The sequence below is a fragment of the Homalodisca vitripennis genome, chromosome 6, assembly GCF_021130785.1.
Source record: "Homalodisca vitripennis isolate AUS2020 chromosome 6, UT_GWSS_2.1, whole genome shotgun sequence".
Classification (NCBI taxonomy): Eukaryota; Metazoa; Arthropoda; class Insecta; order Hemiptera; family Cicadellidae; genus Homalodisca; species Homalodisca vitripennis.
The window spans coordinates 111,828,948-111,855,036 of NC_060212.1; the positions used below are offsets into that span (position 1 = coordinate 111,828,948).

At 33.5% G+C, this 26,089-nt stretch overlaps 1 protein-coding gene across 1 annotated transcript in view; it reads left to right on the forward strand.

Annotated features, from left to right (window-relative positions):
- The window catches only part of LOC124365519 (ryanodine receptor-like), a 310,046-nt gene that overhangs the window by 236,008 nt on the left and 47,949 nt on the right, over nt 1-26,089 (forward strand). Inside the window, 15 exon segments of the mRNA XM_046821504.1 lie at nt 313-439; nt 553-643; nt 2,317-2,499; nt 3,675-3,849; nt 5,064-5,278; nt 5,826-5,980; nt 6,075-6,199; nt 6,620-6,820; nt 8,007-8,285; nt 8,764-8,984; nt 9,880-9,970; nt 11,035-11,175; nt 12,862-13,037; nt 14,504-14,672; nt 17,550-17,726. Of these exon segments, the coding sequence (XP_046677460.1) occupies nt 313-439; nt 553-643; nt 2,317-2,499; nt 3,675-3,849; nt 5,064-5,278; nt 5,826-5,980; nt 6,075-6,199; nt 6,620-6,820; nt 8,007-8,285; nt 8,764-8,984; nt 9,880-9,970; nt 11,035-11,175; nt 12,862-13,037; nt 14,504-14,672; nt 17,550-17,726 (2,526 nt within the window).

Genomic DNA, 26,089 nt, shown 5'->3' on the forward strand with positions numbered 1-26,089 from the left:
GTGGCACAAAACAAAAGATTTCCCTTGTATGAAACATACATCCATAGCCCGCTAAAAGATGTAGGCACTTCAACAAGTTAATAACATTATATTTGTCCCTCATTAAGTTTTATCTCCATCTTCTGTTAAATAAAATACTAGAGAAATAAAATTGTGACATTATTATATATTTTCTTATCAAGTTTAACACAAATTAAATTTATCTAATGTTTTTTTCTGGAATAAGACAAATTATAAGTAATGTAACTTGATTAAGACCAATTATAAGTAATGTAACTTGATTTCTGTTTTGTAATATTGACCATCGTGTAGGAAGCTCCAGCGGATGAGACGTCAAAACCAGGTGTTATCAAACGTCTGTACAACTTCATAAATGCAGTCAAAGAGCTGGAGGAACCACCAAAAGAAGAAGAAGTTGAAGAGAAGAAGACACCTGAGGGTAAGAATGTTGTTAAGATTATTGTTGGTTTGGTCAAAATAATTAAGTCTAAGATTAAACACTGTTTTAATTCATTTTCACACTTGTTAACAAATTTCTTTTCACTTTTTCAGAGGTGTTCAGAAAAATCTTGATAGCAACAATTGTAAAATGGGCTGAAGAAACTCAAATTGAAACTCCAAAGCTTGTGCGAGAAATGTTCAGGTAAGCAAACTTATACTCATAAGACAGTTATTGAGCAGACAGTAATGGAAATGTTACAAGACTTGATGTGATAAAATGTTGGAGATAATGCTCTACAGTCCAAAGACATGATTGTATGCTTGAGTAATATCTCCCAGCTTGACCATTTTGATTCTCCTTTTTATTCCTTTTTCTACATTCCCAATAACATAAGCAGCAATGAGAAAAAGTCGGGTCATACAGTATTTGGGAAAGAAATAGGAAGGATTGCTGCCAACAATATTAACCATCTGTTTAACTCACCCCACTCCCACATATTGGAGAGGTGTTGGAATTCCACCATCACGGCTCGGCCATCTCTCTGAGGTGTAGGAAGCTGATGTCCGAGCAGTCTAAGTCGTTGGACTTTGGATCTGAGTTAGATCAAGATAGCGAAGGTTAAAATCCTGTGTGTGAGCTTAGCATTTTTTTATCAGTACCATCGACCTCGAACTGTATGGCCTCTCGAATTCTGTTTTATAAGAACCTCGCACAGACCAGTGGCCAATGAGGATGGGCAGAATAAGCCTTATAAGAGGTGATCAACCTCTATTTCTAAAATGAAACTCACTCCTCGCAGCACCCGCAGCTCTGATATCAATTGTACATCTAAAGTTCATGTGGCTGTATATAAGAAACCTATTCCCCTAAACAGCTGATAAGCAAGGCTAAAATCTACCTATGGAGACAAATAGAACAATCTAAAAGATTTTCCCTCCAGTCTCATCAAAAATATTGATGTTGTATAGAATGAAATATTTGCAAGATTTATAAAAATAATGATTGATATTTGAGGAATTTTAGATGTAGAAGATTTAGGGACAAACTCAAGATTCATGGGGAAATACCTCACCAACCCCAGCTCTATTATTAATTTTGAAACCACGTATGATTGGTGTTAAATAGTTTTTAAATATACAAAGTCATGGTTATCCATCCATTCCTGCTTCCTAGATATTACAGACAGCCTGTTGTGTTGATTTTTAACTTCTTCACTGAGCCTCTGTACCAAGTGTTCTTGTATTGTGTCATGAGACTACTTCACACTAGCGCATCTGCCGCAGTTAACGGGTTAAACTACTGTACAATAATTGTCCAGGTATAATACATGTAGTTAATGCCTTCACTGCAGTTCTATACTGTGTCAGGCCTGTACTCAGACAGGTTTTTTCAGACAATTTTATCAGGGTAAAGGCCAGCCGCGCCATACTTGTACACAGGGCGAACCAAATATCTTTTCCAGGGACCACCGAAGCAGAGTACGACCCTGCTGATTGGTCTTGTCTTGTGTTATAGACCACTTCGCAGTAGTATATCTGCCTAGTCAACGTGTTAAATAAATCAACGTAACATACTTTCTTCACAACAACACCACACAATGTGACGTAATATAACGTTCTTCTTCTTTGAATAAGCAAGCTCTTTTCTTTCAAATCACTTATTATTGAGAAAATAAACATCACAAACTAAAGCCACAAAAGTTTTAAGCATAACTAATAGTTAATTAGTGTATGTTGTAAATTTAGTTTAGTAAAGATTTTGATTGGGGAGAACTTTCTTGCAGAAGACCTTTAAAACTTTATATATATGCAGTATGTATTAATTTTAAATTTAACAAGGAAGCATTGTTTTATAATAAACTGATTATGTTCCAGCTTACTGGTGAGACAGTACGACAGCGTAGGCGAGCTGGTGAGAGCCCTGGAGAAGACTTATGTGATCAACGCCAAAACCAAGAATGATGCAGCTCTCATGTGGGTAGGCCTCAGTCAGATCCGAGCGCTCCTCCCAGTACAGATGTCAGAGGAGGAACAGGGCCTCATGAGGGAACGGCTGTGGTGAGTAGTGCAACAGCATTTCATATTCACACTAAAAACTCAAAGTAAAAATCATTAACTTCATTAATAAATAATATTATCTTCTCTCCTGGCTAACCATGAGCTGAGGTTAGTTATTGTAGAAACACCTGTAAAAGTAGTACAAACATTGTATAAAAACTCATTCCTATTTGATTTGTAATTTAACTTTTCTAGTTTTAACAACAAAAAAGGCTCCATAAAAGACTGATCACTTCCTAAAGATTTTTACATATAGTTTAGAAACAATATGTAAATACTGAAAAATTTATCAAAAAGTATACTTAACATTTATACTATACAATATTATAACGGAAAAAAAACTTTTAATTACGCAAAGGATTTTCAAGTCACTTTTGTCAATGTGTAATATAGCTAGCAAATTAATTTTTTTGCTGTTTCATTTATTCGTAGTTATTTTCAACAAGAAATATCGTTTTAATATAAACTAAAAATAAATGTGTTACAGTCTTTGGTCGAAGTGTCATTGGGCTATTGAAATTTCCTTTACGAATGAAACGTTATAGGTTACAGAAATAAAGGTGATTGGAGTCAATTTTGAACTCATCCTTTGTTTTACAAGTATTCTTCCAGCAGCGATTTCGTTTTGAATCAAAGCACCTTGAGCAGTTTACCAATTATTTGCTTATAGTCATTACAAAACGTCATCAGCTAAACATTAAGAGATTTAACTGTACAAAATGTATAGAATGATAGTTGCGGCTAGTTGCCACATTAAGTTTCACATTGGCACAACAATAACAGTAACAATAGTCAGCTGGGCCGAACAATTAGTCGTAGTTTTAACAACGGGAGCCTCCTATTATCTGGAATACTCCAGGACAGGTTCTGATAGACATATTCCTGCCAACGATATGAAGCAGAGAGCGGATGTTGTATCAGAGTTGTTGTGCCGCTATCGTGAGGAGTAGGCATGGTACCAGTGTATGTAGATCCCCTAGGCCCAAGTTCATAGTTAGGGAACATTCGGGATCATATCTAAATTATTAGTTTATAATGTTCTCATCAAAGCTGGTTTGGATATAGGAATCTAGTGGCGGATCCTCACTACATAATTTGTCCTCTGGAAAGGTGCCCTCTTCCGGACGTGACGACACGAGATGGTATGGTACAGTAATAAGATGCTGTGATTGCAGGAAGCTGGTGAACAACCACACATTCTTCCAGCACCCAGACCTGATCCGGGTATTGAGGGTGCACGAGAACGTGATGGCTGTGATGATGAACACGCTGGGTCGCCGTGCTCAAGCGCAGTCTGACACTCCACAGGCTGGCACAGGGCAGGAGGGTGAGAGTCCACCAAAAGAAAAGGCAAGTGCCAAAACGTGTTTGAAATCAAATTTAATAATGTTGAATGAATGTGAAAAAATTTATGATTTAAAAGAATATATAGAAATTTTCAGTTGTTAACAACAAAAATACAAGATGTTGAGTTTTGTTCACTTACATGAATTTCTTTCTTTTTTGATGAAAAAGAACCTAAAAAGTAAAAATCTCAGTATTGTTAACAAATTGAGGCTAGAACAATTCGTGTCATAATAAACTATGGACTTGTGTACATAAAATGTTCTACAAGATTCCATAGACCTTTTGTGTTGAAAACGTTTTATTTATAGTTCCATTCCTAATGCAGGACCACCGTTAATATTAATGAATTATAAATTTACCTTCGGTGTTCCTAAATATAGTGAAGTTATGTAATTCGCCAAAACTGACACCTTCAGTGTTTCTACGCATTAGCGTTTCATTGTAGGTTAAAATGAAAAACACACTGTATTAAACACAATTACACGTCAGTAAATAAAAATATTCCCAAAACAAATTAATGCTACAAAGAGGTGGTTACATGTTTGTGCGTGCTGGACAGATGGTTTGTAACTACTGGAGGAAGAAACTTGTTATAGGTGGGATTTGTTCAGGAATCCATCATTTCCAATTGCAATGCCGTTTCAAACAACGAATTGGCTTGATCTTATCATTCAGTACATTGTCAAGGTCACTTTTTACTGCTTTGTTTATCTTGTAATTTTCAAGTTTCAACTACTCTTCTTGAATTTGTAAATGATTTTATAAGTTTGATTTATATTGCAGAAGTTATGGTCACATTGTAGGAGAGTTGAAAGCATGGTAATTTGACCGTTGTGTAGCTACCGGAAAGGTTGTTTGTCCTAGATATTACTTTTGACCATCACTACAATGTATTTATGACCCTGATATTTTCAAAATTATCCTTGTCTGGTTTTTTATGGAGATTTATTGTCACTGACTTTATTTATAGACTTAAAAGCCACAGTGTATTCCTGTTTTATACATTAATTGTTAAAAAAATTGTGGTTCAATAATTGTGATATATCCTTCATTTTAATCTACAACAATCATACAAGGATATCTAAAGATATTACAGTGTTGCCTAAACGTCATAATTGTGGCATTATTATGTTATATTAGGGAACGTCAGAAAATAAATTTATAATTCATGTTTTATTTTATTTTTGTCAGTAACATACAAGTATCAATGTTTCCAGGACACTTCCCACGAGATGGTGGTGGCCTGTTGCCGTTTCCTCTGCTACTTCTGCCGCACATCTCGGCAGAACCAGAAAGCCATGTTTGATCACCTCTCCTTCCTTTTGGAGAACAGCAACATCCTACTGGCCCGACCCTCCCTCAGAGGCAGCACCCCCCTGGATGTCGCCTACTCTTCCGTCATGGAGAACACTGAACTGGCACTCGCTCTCAGGTATTTTTGTTATTACAATAAATTGTAACTTTGTAATATTGCATAGCGGCTCATAACTGGCGTTGGTTTCTCTCACTAAACTTCAATTTATGAAGAAAGTGTATAAATTTGTATACCATTAAACTTCAGTTGTTTTATCCTTTTAGAGATTGGTGTGTTAAAAGATGGAAACAGGCAAAATTTTGTTACCTATTTTAATCACAACTTAACAAGAAAATGTTTTCTAGTTTCAACATTGCATTTAATGGCTTCAATAATTCATTAGTTACCCACTTCAGTTTTATAGAGGGCTATAATCTAACCTGATACTGTAATCAGAATCTTTGTAAGCAGGTGTTTTCCTGAATGGACTTTATCTACATAATTTTTATTGTAAGAACAGCCAATCAAGGATATATTAAAAATCTTACAATTTCTTAGAATATGATGATTTCTGAAGGAAGCAAACTACTAACAGAAAAGAAAAATTAGCCAGTGTCAGTTAGGTTTTGTCTAGTAAAATTATTAAAGTATTAGGATTGCTATGATTTTTCCTAAATGTTTGCAGAGAACATTATTTAGAGAAGATCGCAATATACTTGTCCCGGTGCGGACTACAGTCCAACAGCGAGCTTGTGGAGAAGGGTTATCCCGACTTGGGTTGGGACCCAGTGGAGGGAGAGAGGTACCTGGACTTCCTCCGATTTTGTGTCTGGGTCAATGGTAAGTGAGTCACAGTTGCTAATTATAGAATTTTGGTGAGAAATCACAGATATAGAGCTATCTTATGGAGTCACAACACTGATGCTGGTTTCAGGGGAGAGTGTAGAGGAGAATGCTAATCTGGTCATCAGACTGCTGATCCGGCGACCTGAGTGTCTGGGTCCTGCTCTCAGGGGAGAGGGAGAGGGCTTATTGAGGGCCATCATGGATGCCAACAAGGTATTCGTATATTTTTGTTTTACTATTACAAGAAAACTAAAATTTTAGTTAACATTAAAGTCTTTTGGATTATACCGCTACTATACAGAATAGATCCGCTAGAGTGAACTATAGTTTGTTGTACTTTTCTTGCCAGCCTCAAATTACAATATATGATTACCTGTTTACTTCTATAGTATTCATCATTGCTACATTACAATAAACAGTAACTTACGCTTGTCAGCATCGCTGTCCAGCAAATAACGAAGTCAGTCAGCTAAGTTCTTAAGTAGGAATAAATATCATATTGAGTAGATTCACTTATAATTCAATTTTTAATACAGAGTCCTAACAAACAAGAATTAGTGTCAATAAAATTTGAGCCATTTATTTTTCAGCATTAGGTTACTATACATTTTAACTTGTTGTTTATGGTGCCAGATGTCGGAGCGCATTGCGGACCGTCGCAAGCTGGTGGATGAGGCAGAGGGATCGGCCATGCCGCTCCAGTTTGAACATCCACTGCCGGAGTCGGATGATGATGAGGACTACATTGACACGGGTGCTGCCATCCTTGCGTTTTACTGCACTCTGGTCGACCTGCTAGGACGATGTGCTCCTGACACTTCCGTCATTGCCCAGGTACTCGTCACAGCTACTGTGACTAATAAATAAATATAGAAGAAATATTGGGTGGAAAAAAATAAGGAACACGTGAATCATAAATTGATGTAAGTGGTTAAATGTAGGCTATAAAATGTAAATAAATAAGTGAAGTTAATAATACTAATGGAAGTGAATAATATTAATGCTGTACTATAATCTTTGTGACATTTCTTTAGCAGCAAAGTATTGTTCTTGTATACTTGAGCTACAAATGAAGTTTTAGTTTTATGTTAAATAAAACCTTCTGTGTAACAGTATTAAGTTTTTTCCTATAATATATGTGTAAACTCCAAAATAGGACCAAGAAAAATATTATATTTAATACAACCTGAAAACAAATTACAAGGTCATAGTGTCAATTTTTATTTCCCTTTAATTGTGGAATTTCAACAGACTCTAAAACTGTAGCTACTGATTAATAGTAATTAAATGCAAATTCGTTCAACACAGACTAGAAACATCTGTTAAACTGACATCAAATGTGGTTACCACATAAAAGTGAAATAAATAATTGCATGAAATGTTTAATAGTTTCATACAGATGTCCTGCATAGTATTGTCATAGGTTAAAATAATTTACAAAACCATCACAATTTATGTTATAACACACTCACTGAAGTTTGTAGCACTCAACAAGATTTGTATTATAATTTGCTTCATTCTCCTTTGATATAGATCATATAACTAATATAGTGAAACAAATTATCCTTTAAAATCTGGGTATTTCTTTTTTTACTAAGGATGGTAAGGAAACCCCTCTTGGCACTTAGTCCTAAAATGATCTTTACGCTGCTTTCTGAGTGATAGAATATTTAGGATATGTAAGTTTGGGGATAGGGTCCATCTCTTGTTGAGATCCCATAGAAACGATAACAGGCACTATCTCAATCATGTGAACTTGGAAGAAGCCATCCTCAGCAGCAAACTAGACCTAGCAACCAACTCTTTTTACCTTAAAATCTCAACATTTGTAGTTAGTGATGTGCTGTTTCCTTAGGGTTACCTAAATTTAAGTGACAACGATTTTTACTATACCCAGTTTATGTTCTTCTGACCATCTTCCAAAAGTGAATCCTCCTGAGGAAAATTGGTTAGTGCTATTTTTAGTGTATAACTAATCAAATAAAATCTATTAATTTTTATTTGCCTTGTTTTGTTGAAGGGTAAGAACGAGTCACTGCGAGCGCGTGCCATCCTGCGCTCACTGGTGCCCCTGGAGGACCTACAGGGTGTTCTGAGTCTGCGTTTCACACTGCAGAATCCTGCAGCCGGTGAGGAGCGCCCCAAGAGTGACATGCCGTCCGGTCTGGTGCCTGGGCACAAGCAGAGTGTAGTCCTGTTCTTAGAACGGGTCTATGGAATTGAGACCCAAGAGCTCTTCTTCAAGATACTGGAAGAGGCTTTCCTCCCTGACCTCAGGGCAGCCACTATGCTCGATAGGGTAAATCTTTGTTTCTAGTACATTACACATATTTGTATCTTTTTATTTATTTTAAGATTTAATATGGTTCAAAATAGGCATGCTTTTATTAAGCTGTTCTAGAAATAAGATAGATATTTTGCAATTTTACAATTGGTTTTTAAATAAAGTCTGTAATAAGCTGCTTGAATTTTGTTTGTACACCTTTCTGATCCTTTTTGGAGGTTAATCGGGAATACAAATTTTATAACCTAAGCACCCGGTCACAATCTCAAGCAAAGAAGTTCTCAAAACTTGTAAAATTTGTTTGAAGGCCTCCCGTTTCATATTTTGTCATGGATATTTGCCCATCTTTCAATGAACTGCCTAACCAACTTTTACACCATTCCATCAGACATAGCAATTTCACTGTAAATCACCGTAGATTATGGATTTCAGATGACTTATCTCCCACTTCAAGTTTCATATAACATAGTAAATGTCTGCTTTTTGATGCCAGAATGATGGGTTGGAGTCGGACATGGCTCTGTCGATGAATCGGTACATTGGCAACTCTGTGCTTCCATTACTCATCTCCCACTCAAAGTTCTACACAGAGGCGGACAACTATGCCAACTTGCTGGATGCCACCCTGCATACTGTGTACAGGCTGTCCAAGAACAGGATGCTGACTAAGGGTCAGAGAGAGGCTGTATCTGACTTCCTTGTTGCCCTTACAAGGTCAGTCATTATATTCTGGATTCCTAACCGTGTAGATAAGATAAGTATACTTAGTACATATTCAAATTCAGTATTAACATAGATATTTAATTAACATGATTACAGGTTAGTGAATTTTGTACAATCCCAAGTTGCCACAGTATATTGTGAAATTCAACAATCCAGCTCGCATGACTTAGTCACTTTGCACCTGAAGTATTATTGGGTGTTGTAATTTATTTTTATGTTTTTTTATGGTTTACCTAGAAAGATACAAATAAAAATATCTGAATCCAGTCGTATGAGATTATTCAATCAGTGAATCAGTTGATCAGTGGTGGAATCTCATGAATTGTTCTGTTAAAAGCAATCTATAGCTTAAACTATACACTATTTTCCCCAAGGCGTTCCTAGAAAGAATAAAACGATATGACACAGTAACGACCCAACACAATATAATGAGTGAGTTAACATGCAGATGGTTTGACAAATGGATGAACCACCTTTTTAATTTTTGATCCCAAAAATCAATAAAGCTTTTCATTGGACCAAGACAAATGTACCAAAATTCAAGTATCTTTGGCTTTTCTATCAAGAGGCATCACACAGTCAGGCAGACAGACGGACGGACTGTCCTTTGACCTTTTCACCCCAAAATCAATATTAACCTTCCTTTGACCAAGAAGAACTCGTTAAAAGTCTCTAGGACCTTTCTATTAATAGTTATTGTACAGACAAATAGACAATGGCACGATTTTTAGGAAGGCCATGCCTGATCCTTAATGATTTCTATCACTTATTGGATTATAACCATTTCCAAACAGAATACAATCCATGCTCTTTAATTATTCTAATCTTTATTATAACTTATAAGAGATGTTCTCAAAATGAGCTGATTTAATGCATATATTTTCAGCCAAATGCAACCTAGCATGTTGCTGAAATTGCTGAGGAAATTGACTGTGGACGTATCAAAGCTGTCAGAATATACTACGGTTGCTTTGCGGGTATGTATCTTTAAATTTACTGGTTTTATGATGATGTGCTGGCAGTTATTGTTTTAAAACTTAAAGTATAATTCTAGTTTGAAATATCTACATACTTAAGTATTTATTCTAAGTATTTATACAAGTATGTTAAGTGTAGTGATAAATGAGGCGTTTTAATATTAGTAGTGGAATATTTAAAATACAAATTTCAAAAAGAAAATGTAGCACAAAAAGTAAAGGTGCATATTTTTTTTATAAGATTACGTGACCCCTTTCCTGAGATTTTAAAACTAGTCCATCTGCAGAACAGAATATAGAATACAAAAATCTTTATTCATGATCACTGAGAACAGAATACTTGTCACAAGATAAATTAATAGTGGAAAGAATAAATTTATTATAAATTACAATAGAATAAATTTAAACAAGAGGACAATAATTAAAGGTCGAGGATACAATAGAATTCTTCCATACTGTAGATGGACTTCTTTACCAGCCAGTCATGTAGCTGTCTTTCAGTGTCTTTGGTTTACAATTTTTTAAGATCTTCGGGAAATTTGTTAAAAAGCTTGGCTCCAACAAACAATGGCTTTTTGGTGTAGAGAGTGGTTCTTTGAGCTGGTAGGTGATATGCCTGAGCTCCCCTGGTTTGATGAGTGTGTACCTCCTCATTTCTCAACCATTTTTGTTTTGAAACATAAATAATGACCTCCATTATGTAGATTGAGGTAACTGTAAGTATTTCTAGGTCCTTAAAAGCATCTTTACAGCTGTCAAAATGAGAGAGGTCGACCATAACTCTTCTTGTTCGCTTTTGAAGAATTAATATCCTCTGGAGGTTGCCAATCGAGGATCCACCCCATAGAGCGATTCCATATCGCAGATGAGAGTCAAAAAGGGCAAAATAGGCAATCCTTAAGGCGGATGATGAGCCGGTTACTTTAATTCTTCTAAGAGCAAAGATGGTTTAAGACATGACTCTAAAATAATACCACACCGGGTGTTTATTATGCACTAGGTTACATAGGGTTATGACCAGGTTACTAATGCTGATGCTAACACAAGCGGTTTGTTGTGCACAGTTGCTGATGCTCCACTACGACAGGTGCGCCAAGTACTACGGTTCTACAGGTGGACAAGGTCTCTATGGTGCCTCTAGTGATGAGGAGAAGAGACTGACCATGATGCTCTTCAGCAACATCTTTGACTCTCTATCCAAAATGGTAACACAGCATTCTGTTGATTGTTTTTTTAAACAGTATATTTTAAAACTGAATAAGAGGGTCATGAATTTATAAATGTCTGAAGACATTTACAAAGAATTTGTTAAGGGCTAGAGCAAAATTCAGTATCAAAAATGAGCTAATTTTACATTCCCAACAGCAAATAATAATATTGTTTACATTTTTCATTACTAATATTTGTATTAGCCCTAACATTTTGAGTAAATATGTTTTAATCGTATTTAAACAAATGCAATGACTATTCAATCAGCATTTTCTTTATGTAGCCTATACAGTAATGAATAAAAATATATGAATTTGAATATTGGTTCTGGGGTACTCATATTTTAAATCATTTGTTTATGAAGAGTAGGTAATTAATTAATTAAAACTATTTGCATGGTCAATTGCTATATACTCTTTTCCACCAATAAGATATAGTTCAAACCAGCCCAATCTATCTTTAATCTCAATACAAATTAATATTTTAAGTAATATTTCATGAGATATTTTTGAAACCCTTAGTCATTTATATGAATGTCTATTAATTTTGTTATTAGTACAATCAATAATTTATTCACAAAAATGAACTCCAAAGTTAGCAACAAACCTTCTTTCTCTAAAGCTACACACAAACATTGCTACTTATTTAGTAAACTATAGTCTTAGAGCAATTTTGAGATTTGTAGCAAACACAATAGGTTACTATATAACACATTTTTGAAAAGGCACATAGCAAAAGATTAAACAATTTGACAATTCTTTTCAGTCACCACTTTTGTAACATGGTTTAATTTTTATAATGTTCAATTATACAAGAAAAATATTTGAAATTATAGAGAATGTAATTCAATTAATTTATAATTCACATATATAATTGGATCCTGTTGAATATTTATTATAAAATGACGTAAGTTATTGGTATCCTGTTGAATATTTATTATAAAATTATGTGCGTTATCGGTATCCTGTTGAATATTCATTATAAAATGATGTGCGTTATTGGTATCCTATTGAGTATTTATTATAAAATGATAATATAACTATCACTAATTCACTTTTTCTAATTTTTCAGAGGTAATTGGAGTGAAGTGAAATAGTATATAACTACTTTGGCTAAAAGTGTAACATTATTTAAATCACATAAAAGTTTAACTAGGCTGTCTAACACTATCAACCATACAATAATCATTAAAGAGTTGACATGTACTGGAACTTTTACTATGGTAAATTATGGTACCATAAGTTTTAGTTTATGATAAACTTTTTATTTCACAAATTCTATGCCATCTGTATCTTTTATCTCTTTCCAAATTCTTTATTTGTAGTTTTCCAAGTAGTCTTAACTGAAATTTTTAGTATTATACTAATAAATTTTCATAGTAATTAAATTTTTTATCTCTTCTTTTTTTGTCAGAACAGATTTCATAGTTTGATCTTTAGTTTTCCTTATAGCGTTACTTGGATTTTTTTTCTTTACCCGATTTTTACTACTTTTTAATTTTCTTTTAATTTGGGAAAAACGTATCAAAATTATAAATAAAAATACTAAAAAATTGTCAAAACATAATGCCTTATAATATGATGTACTTAACACATCAGTCTCTGTGTATCAAAATTACTCTTATTCTCTGTTGTAGATATTTTGGTATTTTGTATTGATTCTAACTAAAAAAACATTTGCAGGACTATGACCCTGAACTGTTTGGCAAAGCTCTGCCATGTCTGACTGCTATCGGCTGTGCCTTGCCCCCTGACTACTCTCTGTCCAAGAACTACGATGAGGAGTATTATGGTGCCAAGAGTACTGCTGCAGAGTCCACAGATGGTCCATACAATCCTGAGCCTATCAACACTTCCAGGTTAGATTCCATCTACAAACATCTGAGCTGTTGATTCAAAACATTACGCACTATATTAATATTGTATAGTAACTTTCCAGCATGTGCCTAATACAGTTTACATGTACAATTGTCAACTCTCTCCTGTACGCATTAAGTAGTGCCGATGTCCTCTTAGCAAGACCTGTTTATCCAGTTGCTCAAGAAAAAACATATTGGTTAGCTTTTAATTTTTTAACTTCATACAAAAAGTTATCTTTTAAGCTACAATTATGTGTTTAATGCTGTTTTAAAGCTTTAAAAACGTGCCTTTAAAACTAATGCTCACTAAAGTACCACAATGAATTTCAAAGGTATTTATTAAGGTGATAAATAAAGTACTTTTTGTTTTTGCGCTGGTGGCATTTAGCAGCAAGTCGATTTGGGCCTCTTGTACGGAAAAGGGTTAATAAACAAATGTTTTATAATTTCATCTAAAATCATGCAAGAACATATTTTTTGTCTTTATGAAAACAAATTTTAATTTTATATTTATTAATAAACCAGTGAAATCATTTATAATGAGCACATGGTTAAATTCATTGAAAGTGGTTGTAACCATGATAAAATCTCTTTTTTTAATTAAAACACAATCCAGTTACATTTTATATATAAATACTGTTTACATTTTTAATTTACAAAATCAGTTAGCAACACAATATGCACCAAGAAATCTCAAATGATGACCAACAATCAGGTTGGTGAGCATTTACATCACCCATTCCAAAAGCTGGTGTTAAGCTATCATTTTATAATTAATTTCAGTTAAAACTGAGTTCATTATAAAAAAAGCACAGCAGTAATTCAATTTGTGTTGTCTCCAAAATAGTTATATTTGCAAGAGTCGCACTTTCCCGATCACATATCTTGTGTAATACAGTGAACTGACAGATAAGGTCCTAATACAACTTTGGGATTTTGGGATGGCAGCGACCACAACATCCTGTTATTTTCAGTTCTCAAGCAGTTGGAATTTACATTCCTTACTTTGTGAATAACTGTCTTTTTTATCTTTCTCTTTATATTTTGTTTCCAAACCATGTTTTATAAAAAAATTTCATACTAATATTTTAGTATTTTCAAATTGCTTTCATATTATAATTTGGCTAAATGTATTTCTTATTATTTCACTGTGATAGCTCCTAGTTTAAATTAAATCAAAATTTTTAAAAAACAATTTGTCGACATTCTAGCATGTTGGAATCTAGCCAAAGTGCTCAATACTTTGTTTTGAAAATCTCATTATTCATTGAAGATAAATTTTGTGTACATTATCATAATAGCATAATAAAAAATACTTAAATAATTCATTAAAAACTAAGTATATGAAACCTGCCAAGTATTTTGTCTCCAATATAAGTTTATGATATCACACTGGTTCAAGTATTTTTAGACCTGATTTCAACGTTGGAGAGAATGTAAAAAAACTATATTTGTTTCCATTTTAGTGTGGTGTTAAACAACGATCTCAACTCAATTGTCCAGAAGTTCTCAGAGCACTACCACGACGCTTGGGCCAGCAAGAAGTTAGAGAACGGTTGGGTCTTTGGAGACCAGTGGTCTGATTCCCAGAGAACTCATCCTCGGCTCAAACCGTATAATATGCTCAATGACTATGTAAGTAGAGTAGTATGCCGTTGTTCATCTTAAAACAGATTTAGCTACTTCATTTTTATATTTATAAATTTCACATTTTTCATCATGTGTTGTTATGTATTCTGTTTTATTTATTTATTATTTTTATTTATAATGTTCTATATTATCTACACTGCATCAATGTAATATGGTAATTAATAACGGTTTTAGATGTTTAATAATTATAATTTTCTTGCAGACTTTGCTTACATATTTATTATAATTATTATATATATATATATATATATATATATATATATATATATATGAAATAAAATAAAATGTTTAAATGATGGTTAAAACAGTAGAAGAATTACCCTGAAAAGTCTAATATGCATCCAATGTAAAATTATGATGAACTACAAAACTGAAGGAATGTGTAGTGTAGTCCAAAAACAAGTACTTGGTCTTAAGTTAATTTTTTGAATGACTCAAAATACATGGTTTTGTAAAGAATACTAAATGTTTTAGTAGGGATTTTAAAAGTATAATTGCTTACAAAGTATATTCTGTACAATTTAAAACACTTGCATGCATGGTTGAATGTCCATCATCTTTTTATTTGCTCAACAATTACTTTTTTGAAATTTAAATGTAATAATTAGGTCACATGTTTTTGGAAATACATTTAACAGGTTATATTTAAAAAATTCTAAATATGTTTACAACCATTTAAAATATGTTTGATTTTCTTAGAACTACTGTTAATACTAGATGTTCCCCGCGGTTTCACACGCTTTTTGTAAGCTTTGCTCGTGTATGAGCACTTCTGGTTCAAGTGAATTATATTATCAACGCCGATGTAGAGTTTACCTTTTTGACACTATCAAGAAAATCTGCCTAAGTGTATGCCTGTGTGAAAAGTGTATGTTTATAGCCATTGTACACGTACATGTACTTAATAATAAAGTGGTCTAACATTCAAGCTATAAGGCCAAACAGAAATTCATTTGAAAGACAAATATCCATAAAAACTTAGCGCCTTCATATAGTGTGTGGTTATTATACACAACTATCTCGTAATTGTAGTTTACAATGTGCAGGCGCTTTGATAACTTGTATATTTTACAGCGCCTCCTGGTGGTGAGTTACATCAATGGGCATAGCATATAAACCTTCTACGTGGAAAAATACATATACGAGGTCCAATCAAAAAGTATCCTACCTTTTGGTGCAACGTAAAACTGAAGTTACCTGAAAAAAGCTGGCGTTAATTTTCTTCAAAATAAGCACCCTGAGAAGCAACACAACGATTCCAGCGACGTTTCCACTTCTGGAAGCAGTCTTGAAAATCACTTTTCGGCATCGCCATGAGATCAGCCGTCGTTTTTTTCATAATTGCTTCTCGACTTTCAAATCTGGTGCCTTTCAATGGTTTTTTGAGGTGGGGGAAGAGCCAAAAATCGCATGGAGCCATATCTGGAGAGTACGGAGGCTGAGGAACTTGCGGAGTGCCGTGTTTCGCCAAAAAAGTTTGAATGAGCTGGGAAGAATGAGCTGGCGCATTGTCGTGGTGTAGCCGCCAATTTTGAGACGCCCACAAGTCAGGTCTTTTGCGGCGAATCGCATCTCGGAGACGACGTTGGACACTTAAATAGTACTGTGCATTCACAGTTTGACCCTCAGGGGCATATTCATGGTGCACAACTCCACGGTGGTCGAAAAAAACAGTAAGCATCACTTTGACATTGCTTCGAACTTGCCTTGCTTTTTTTGGCCGAGGATCCTGGGGAGACTGCCATTGTGATGACTGAAATTTGGTCTCAGGGTCATATCCATAGACCCAACTTTCGTCTCCAGTTATTATCGATGTCAAAAAGTCCGCATCATCCTCACAACATTGCAGCATGTCCTCGGCAACATCCAATCGCCGTTGCTTCTGCTCGTCTGTCAGCAATTTTGGCACAAATTTTGCGGCTACCCGGCGCAATCCCAAGTCATCCGTTAAAATTGCTTCAGCTGATCCGAAACTGACATCTAACTCAGTACTTACTTCCTCCACAGTCATTCGACAATTTTCATAGATCAAAACTTTTGCTTTCTCGATGATTTCCGGAGTTCGACTTGTTTTTGGTCGGCCTGAACGCGCATCACTTTCTGCCGAGGTTCGACCACTTTTGAAACGGTTATACCACTCTTTAATCTGCGTAACACTCATTGCCTCATTTTCGAATGCTAGCTGAATTTTCCGAATGGTCTCACTTTGTTTTTCTCCGAGTTTCACGCAAAATTTAATGCAATAACATTGTTCCACTTTTTCCGTCATCTTCACAGTTAGAGAAATCGATACGCGCACTTGACTTATCAGTACATACTGACCCGTCTCCGGCGAACCAGTCGGGGGATCAAGATAAGACTTTGTACCTTTCCTTATCATAGTAGGAACTATTGTCGCAACAAATCTTATCTCATTATTGGCAGCAGAAGCCGCGATACACAACGAGGTTGGATACTTTTTGATTGGACCTCGTACATACAAATTTTCATAATGATCGGTCAAATAGTTTCTGAGTCTATAAAGGACAAACACAAACATTCATTTTTCTATATATACATTGAATGAGATTTATATTTGTTTCACCATCATATGAAGCAGGCACATGGCTGACAAAAACAAATAATAATGCAAGTTAATCACCTTTTTGTCACAAAACCTAACATATTATACAGCATGGACATTTTAGTATTGACTTGTGTTACTAAAACCTTGTACTGACTTTGTAGAGTATAAAAAATACGCTTCGATAGAGGCCTTATAGATTAATTAGATTTAAAATATTTATTTTGCAAAATTGCCTAGCCCAATTTTTTGGAAATCTTGCGCTTATATAAAATAACAAAATAAACTTAATGTTTCAGGAGAGAGAGAGATACAAAGAGCCAGTGAGAGAGTCGCTGAAGGCACTGCTCGCTATCGGCTGGACAGTAGAGCACACAGAAATTGATATTCCATCCAATAATAGAGGATCTGTTCGAAGGCCATCCAAGCCTAACGTTGTAAGTTTAGCAGCGGGTTTTACTTCCCTGGCTATGCTAGTAAGTAATACAAATAGGGCAACAGTTATCTCTCCGGAATGCAGCATGATAAATATATAACTTCATATTGATATGTGTTCCAAAACTATCCATGCTGCTAGTACCAGATTGGACAAGGTACGTAAAAGCAATAAATGTTTGTCACTCTGCTACTCTCGGCCCTGCGCTATTTACAAATTTAATATTTTTTTTATTTTTAAGGGAAATTTTTTCTTTTTTATATATAAAATTTTTTTAAATAACCAATCATATAAATAATTAACCTTTTGTCAGGCCATACCGAATCAATTACTAAAGAAATATTTTTTATTAAAATATACAAAGTTTAAACTTTTTATTCTATAAAATATTAATATTTCAAAGTTTATTTTTTATCTATGGTGTGATAAAATATATTTCTATTATATTAAAGGCAATCCAAATTTTAAAATTTAAGCCTTAATTTATTGTTAAATGTTTTATTTATGTGGCATTAATAAATGACGAATGTAATAGACAAAAAAATTGATTTTACTGCTAAAAAGTTATACAATATGTGTCACATTTGTAACTTTCTAGGTATCTGGCTGAAATTTGATTTTTGATTAGTAATCTGTCATTTAGATTTATGATTTGCACTATTTTTGAAATAATATTTGGATTATGAATTATCCATATAATTTTGTTTATATATCCCATTTTTTAATCTGTGAATGTGTTCACTTCAAAACATCGAAGATATTTTTTACAAATATTGTAATCCGCAAATATTAACACAAAGGAGTATTTCCTTACAGTAAAAATTATAAGTAGTTCCATAATATGGGAAATACATTCTTAAAAAATTGAGTTTTTCAATTGATAAGTAATTCATTTGTGTGTACATACCAAGCAGTCTGGTATATAATCAGCTATATGATAAACCAATAAAAACTTTGTATCCATAATTATATTAAAATTAATTTTCTGTTCATCTGTGACATCACATTTAGATGGTTTATCCTTTCCAGTAATTGTAGGAAACTTTAAATTATAAATCTTATATTCATTGAGTTTATGACTGTAATTCAAGTTTATTTTAATATTTCACGATTTAACATAATATCAATTAATTCAAGTAGTTTATTGAAAATTGTTTCTTTACTCAAAACATATTCTAGATTAGGAGTTAATAATTCATGAAACATAAAGATTCACAAGTATTGTCATAAATTTAAATAGTAATAGATCATTTAAGAAGCAGAATCGAATCTTAACTACTATTTCATTGTGTAAAATGTAAACTAAAATCAATAATTTCTATCGTCATAACAGCCAGTTGTACACAGAGAGTAATAGTCACTACAAACTGACAAAACTTCTTAATACGCAACTTATTCATTAAACACGTATTTCCTAATGTAAACGATTCCGACAAAATAAATTTCTTGTAACTTGAAAGGTGTTTTAATATTATCAAATGTTAATAAAAATGAACAATAAATGAAAGTATTGGTATGTCATTGCATGAATGTTGGTCTTAAAACAGATTTAAACTACAGTTAAGAAAATAAACCAAAAGTTTTCATACATCAATCATTGGAAATGAAAGAAGTAGAAGAAGTGTATATTGAAAATATTAAAATTATTAATATTTAAAATACTAAAGAAATGCTATTGTAAAACTTACCTGTATGTCTTCAAATTCATGAAGACCCAATCTATTCTACCTCTTGATTTATTAATTCTTTTGTAGATATCTTTCCTTCAGTGCCTTTTTGGTGTTTTAAAAGATTAGAATAGAATTTAGTTTGTCACTACTTGTTCTTCTGACCATTTGTATGTATATCATTGCTACCAGAAACTCAGATTTTTATTTTACTTTTAGTTAGATATCTTGTAAAATCTTGGTAATAGTTTTTGAAGAACTTGATTAAATAATTACAAAGTTCTTTATGAGTAATTGTAAATTTCAAACACTACGTCCACTATAGTAACTATAACTTTGTGTACATCCTAAATTGAGTACTATTTACAATTTTCATTGTAACATTTTTTTCATTGAGTTTTTACTATGTAAAACTGTTTATTTTTTGTTACGTAAAAGTAAAAGTGTTGAATGATAACTTTAAAAGTTCTTATTTGTAAAAAACATTAAAACCAGATTGTTTATGATGAGGGCTCTAAGAAACTGCAATGTAGAACAAAAGATAGAAAATACAGATTTGTAGTAGAATAATTATTTTTAATAGTAAAGGAGTTTTTGGTAGCTTTGACATTTTTTGTGTGCATAGTTATTTTTGTATTCCCACAAAGTTATTCCCACATATGCCTATTCTCTTCTTCTTTCAGCCACACAGTAGCAAATAACAGTTTTGAATTTTTTTATTCTGTTACGACACTTTTGTAAATATTCTCTTCCTTACAGATAGTTTTTTAAATATTTTTATTCAGTAGTACATAGCATTATAAGTAGAAATGAACCAATTCTGACTCAGTTATGGAATTTATTGATTCTCGAGAGTATGATTCAAAGATTCTTTATCCCAGTTCCCAATGGGATTGAAATTTTAAATTCAAGTATATTTGGTAAGCAAAAGGCCTCATTTTTTGTTGAGGGACAATATTATTGATGATACAGCCACTCTGCTAAAAATTTGTTTATTTAGCAGTTGACATACTGAGTTGAGGTTACACCGTGTGACGAGGTATACAGCTCATAATAAAAATGCTGTATCTACGAGGTCTGTTTTAAAAAAACGTGCCTTTTTAATTTCCACGGGTTAGGTATATTCATTTTTTATTTCGCTGTAGCGTTATGTTTGTACATATATTTCAAAGTATTCCAACAAATTCGGCCATTTTGAATGTTCAGTTAATTGTTGACAGCTAATTTGCTTGCACTTGCCATGGCTCGTCTTCGATTTATGCCTTTTCAAAAAAATGGATCAAAGAATCTTTATAAAATTTTGTATGAAATTGAGTGCATTCTGAATATTGATTGTAGCTTATGGAGAAGCTACCTTGGACCGAAGCGATGTTTATCGGTGGTACAAAACGTTCTTAGAGGGCTGAGAAGATGTGAACGATGAACAGCGTGCCGGACGACCAAGCACGTCAAGAACAGACGAAAATATTGATGAAGTGAAGAAAATAGTTTTGGCCAATCGTTGAATCACCGTTAGAGAATTTGCAGAGGACCTAAACATATCGATTGGCTTGTGCCATTCAATTTTTATCGATGTTTTGGGCATGAGACAGGTCACCACAAAATTCGTACCAAAATTGCTCAATTTCAACCAAAATTTAGCAACGCATTACCATTTCTAATGAGCTGTTGGACTCTGTCCACGATGACCCAAATTTGCTTCCAAGGGTCATAACCGCTGACGAATCATGGGTTAATGGTTATGATATAGAAACCAAAGCTCCATCATCTGAATGGAAGCTGCAGCACAAGCCAAGACCGAAAAAATAAATTTTCTTCGATTGCATGTGTGTGGTGCATTACGAGTTCTTGCCACAGGGTAGAACTGTCAAGAAGAAATATTGTCTGCAAGTTATGCGCAATTTACACAAAGCAATTTGCCTGAAACGCCTAGATTTTTGGAAGAACAAAAATTGGCTTTAGCACCAAAATCACGCCCCTACTCACACATTGTTACTTGTGCACGATGTTTTGCCCAAAACAAACACACTAATGATGCCAAAGCCACCGTATTCCCCATATCTGGCCCCCTATGATTTTTTGTTGTTCCCGAAACTGAAGAGGCCCATGAAAGAGCAACCCTATGCTACGATTGACGAGATAAAGACGGCATGGAAGAAGGAGCTAAACAAGACTACATAAAATTACTTTTTGAAGTGCTTTGTTGAGAATTGGAAAACATTTTGGCACAAGTGTATAATATCTAATGGGGATTACTTTGGAGAGGACAAAACTTTATTTAGATGGATAAATTAATAATTTTGGGGAAAAAAAAAACAAAAGTTGCAATATTTTTTTTAACAGACCTCATATACCAATTTTTTTCTGTTTAAGTAAATACAGTATAATTTATAACATTTTGGAATTACAACTAGTGTGCAATTATTTTAACAATATTAAACCCTTTAACCTACCAGATTTAGCGTAGGTTTTTCATGTTTCAGTGTTATTATAGTTTAAATGGTCTTTTAATTTTTAAGTGATTATTTTCGTCACAATATAATAATAAATGCCTTCCCAAATATAAAATAACTCAAACCAAGTGGTTATATTTTAATAGTGAGGACAAAAAAAATGCGAAAATTGTGTTATGGGTCAGGTACATTTATACAAGAATACACTGATTTTATCAACTTTCACCCATATCAACCACCCTGGTGGACTCTCCCTCACAGTCAGACCAATGACTCAAGTAAGTGTAAACTAGGTCACGAAAATCCCTAACGTCAAGCACAGGAATAGAACCGGAGACTCCAATGCCATCTTCCACATCTGAGAGTAGCGCCTTAGACCACAATGCCACCCTGCCTTGATAACGGCTGTGCACATAGCACATGATTTCATTCCAGCAGCACTCAATCACTTATCGCTCCAGCCGTGCACTATCACTTATGTTAACATACGTGTGGGTGGTTTCTAAATATAATAGGAAAAACTAAAAGAAAAGTGGAGTTACAATATTTTGCAAAGAGACAATTATAAGTCAGGCTGTTCAGTAGTAGTGCAAAACCTTAGTGTAGAATTAATCTGTGAAATAGCTATAATGTAAACGATAATTCACTGCCAATACATATGAATTCTCAATTGTATACATAATTGGCATTTAACATACTAATGGTTCATTACCAGACTCCATGCTTGTCATCTCAGCTGTTTTAGAAACTGTGCCAACTTGGAGTGTCCCTATCATACTAATAGGAGAAATTATCGTTGATTGTCTATAAATGGAAGGAGGCCATGTTTTGTTCTGTGAAACCCTACTTGGTTATAATATAACAAGATAACAAGAATGCCTCTCACTCATACCAGATCAACTCCTTATACAAAAACCTCAGTGGATTTCTTTTGTACATATTTAGCTAGGTGGAGTAACAGTAAATGTATTTAATGAAGACATTTTTTATCACACCTGTGCAGTTCTGCAAAGTTAACTTTTTAACAAGAGAAACAATAAGTGTGAAAATAGGAACATTAATCTTTTGAAAAGGTGATATATACAAGTTTAAATGTATATTAGCCAGTGAGACATGGAACAATGTACAGTTCATCACACATAAATGTCATAAAATCAGTTCAATCTGAGAATTGAGTTCTAAGGGAAAAGGAATGTTATCTTCTAATAGGCGCTGTGAAAGACAGGGAATTATCCACTCCAAAGATAAAGGATTATGATCTGAAAATAAAAAAACTAACATGACAAGATACAACAGATCAAACAGCTCATTCATGTAACAAATATGAACTACTTAAAAACTAATCAATTTCGGTATATGTGATACAGCATCTGATTAGTTTAGGAGCTACTTAACCAACAGGCAAAAGTTGTAGAAAATAAAAGCATCCAAAACAATAAAACTTCATATATAATTCATCTGTGTGTTTTAAGAGGTGTTCCACAAGGATCTATTTTAGGTCCTGTATTTTTTACGTTCTTCACTAATAATTTACCTAAGTACCAGGAATGTGCCACACCACTGATGTATGTGGATGATACTGTTGTGCTAATAGCTGAAAAATATCCTGTGAATCTACAAATCACATCTTATACTGCAATAAACTTGGCTGTGCAATACTGCAACAATAATAAATAGCCTTGTAGTAAATTAAGCTAAAACCCAACAGATCGTAATAGGTAACAAAAAAGATCACGTGATTCACCTACCAAATGATGTGCTGCAACAGAGGCAATTACTTGGGGATAAAAATTGATGAAGATCTGAAATGGACACCTCACATTGACAAACTATGTATGCAGTTGAGTGCTCTAATCTTGGTATGATTAAAAGAGTCATAGTCATAAATCTTTAACTACATATTAAAGTTGTTCCTAGTTTATGTTATTTATTTGATAACTCGAGTTTTTCTTGGCTTCAGTGTTGACAAAAACACATACCATATTCCATTCAAACATAGCTGTTTTTTTTTCTTTTTCTCTACATCCTTTCTTTAGTCACTCAAGGGTCTCAGATAAAAATTTTTCAACCTAATCAAAAAAATGTTTTATTTGCATATTGCTCTATAGATGATAATTCAAAATTGGACAAACTCGTACCTTTATTTTCAAATCTTTATTATGACATTACATTTTTACCCATCTTTTCTAAAACCTCAATAGAAACAACCAGCAGGTTTCAGTGGGAGGACAAATACTGCAAACTTGGCTCTCGTTATTACCAACAGTTTTTACTCTACCCTCATACATTAGTTTATTTTAAGTATATGTTTTCATCAGAAATCAATTAAAATTTAATAATATTCATCAAAGCGTAGCCAATAGTATGGTGTAATAAGTGTGCAATGTTGTATATTAAATGGAGAATTGGAATCAAACTCAGAGTCGAGAATCAAAAGAAAATGTTGAAATAAGATTCAGAATTTGAACTAAATTTGTTGTAGATCTGATCATCACCAAATAATTAGAAACAAACATATCATAAGTTTAAAAAATCAACAGGAATCAGTACTATTGTAGAAAACACAGGGAAGAATATCAGAATGTAATATAAAATAATTCACCAATTTTTTATTTCCTTCCATTCTATTAGTTATTTTAGATATGTATACAGAATGGTAACAGTTTATTGTTATACACAATTGTAAGTTCTGGCTTTTATTTAGTTAGTTTACAGCTCAAGATTTTATGGGTGCTCCCGATATAGGTGTATGTAACATCAGTTTTGTGTACATGACAAATATCTATAAAATTAATTTCTGAAACTTCTGTAGATAGCATATTTGAAGCAGAAAAAATTACTTTCAGTAAAAATTATATTTTATTCCTAAAACAATATTCATAATTTATTTGCAATCACTACTAATCGAAAAAGATCAAAAGAATTTATCACGATATGAAAGTCTCAATAATAATGATCTTTACTATAATGATTGAAGGTATTCACTATAGAGTCATTGAGTTTGGAGATTCAAAAATATTTATTGATAGATAATAATAGTAGATATTAATAGTTTGTTTAAAATCCTAATTATTAGAGGAATTATTATTTTATTTTAGGATCAAAGACATGTTTTACTATAAGAACAGTTTACAAAATATTCTGTTCTATATTACCTTTTGAAAGTTAAAATACATGTATTAGGGTGTTATTAAAAGTAAGTTTAAAACTTTGATATTTTATGGAGAAAGTAGGAGCTGCGGAGAATTTACATCTGGGTGTAGTGGCAGCACTATAGTTCTATTGTCTAACTAACTAAGTTCTACGTCCATAAGTCAATGGATCAGGTAGTCTGGCTTCAGCCACTATGGAGAACCCCCCATAGTCCCTGCTGCCGATTGTGAGGTTCATGGTGTTATTTGTACATTGATAGTAAAAAATAAAAATACAATTGAAATTTGTTGCCAGTTGCCTAGTGTTTAAGGTGAAGGTGTTATATTGAGCCCAATAGTTTCTCACTGACCCCAATGATACATTAAAGTTGTGAAGATATATTTGGGTCAATCTTGTTTGATTTGATCTTGTCTCTAATCCCTCAGGCAGCTATAATCAGCTAGAATCAGTTCCGGGGTCGGCTGATTTGTTTCAGCGAAATTCGAAGTGTGGTGCACTGGTATGCACAAGGGTCAGTCGTTCAGCTAACTCTGCAAGTTATCATTTGTAAGGAGGTAGCTCATAAGTTAAACTTGTCTCCGACTCAAAGCCAAAGCCCGCGTCAAGTGACAACTCATCATCACTACCTGTGGTGCGTGAATTTTGCATCCAAAGACCTCACTCCGGTCACCCCTCATGCCTTGCAGTAGCGTGTCTAACGATTGTCCAGATGAGAGATGACCTCTTCCACTGTTCACTACCAGTTGTGAACTGTCTGTTAGTAGGTTTTTTCAATGCAATTAACTATACAACCTTTGAATGTGTAAATGGTATATATTCTTTATTACAATGGGAAGTCTGATGAGTGAAAATAAACTCAAATAGGAACAGTAACATTGAATTGCTGCTTATGTGTCAACTGAAACTTTATTAAAACATGAACTTTTACTGTAATTCAAATGTAATTTTTAAATGGTAATGTAGTTCTTAGAACCTTTTCTGCAGCTATATAATGTGTGATCTGGATACTGTCACTCTGCCTATGAGTGTAAAACTCATATTAACAGTTAGTCTAAAATCATGTTTAAAGTATTGTTTCTTTTAAAAGTGATGGAAATAAATGTGAAATTAAAGTTTAGAATAAACGGTTT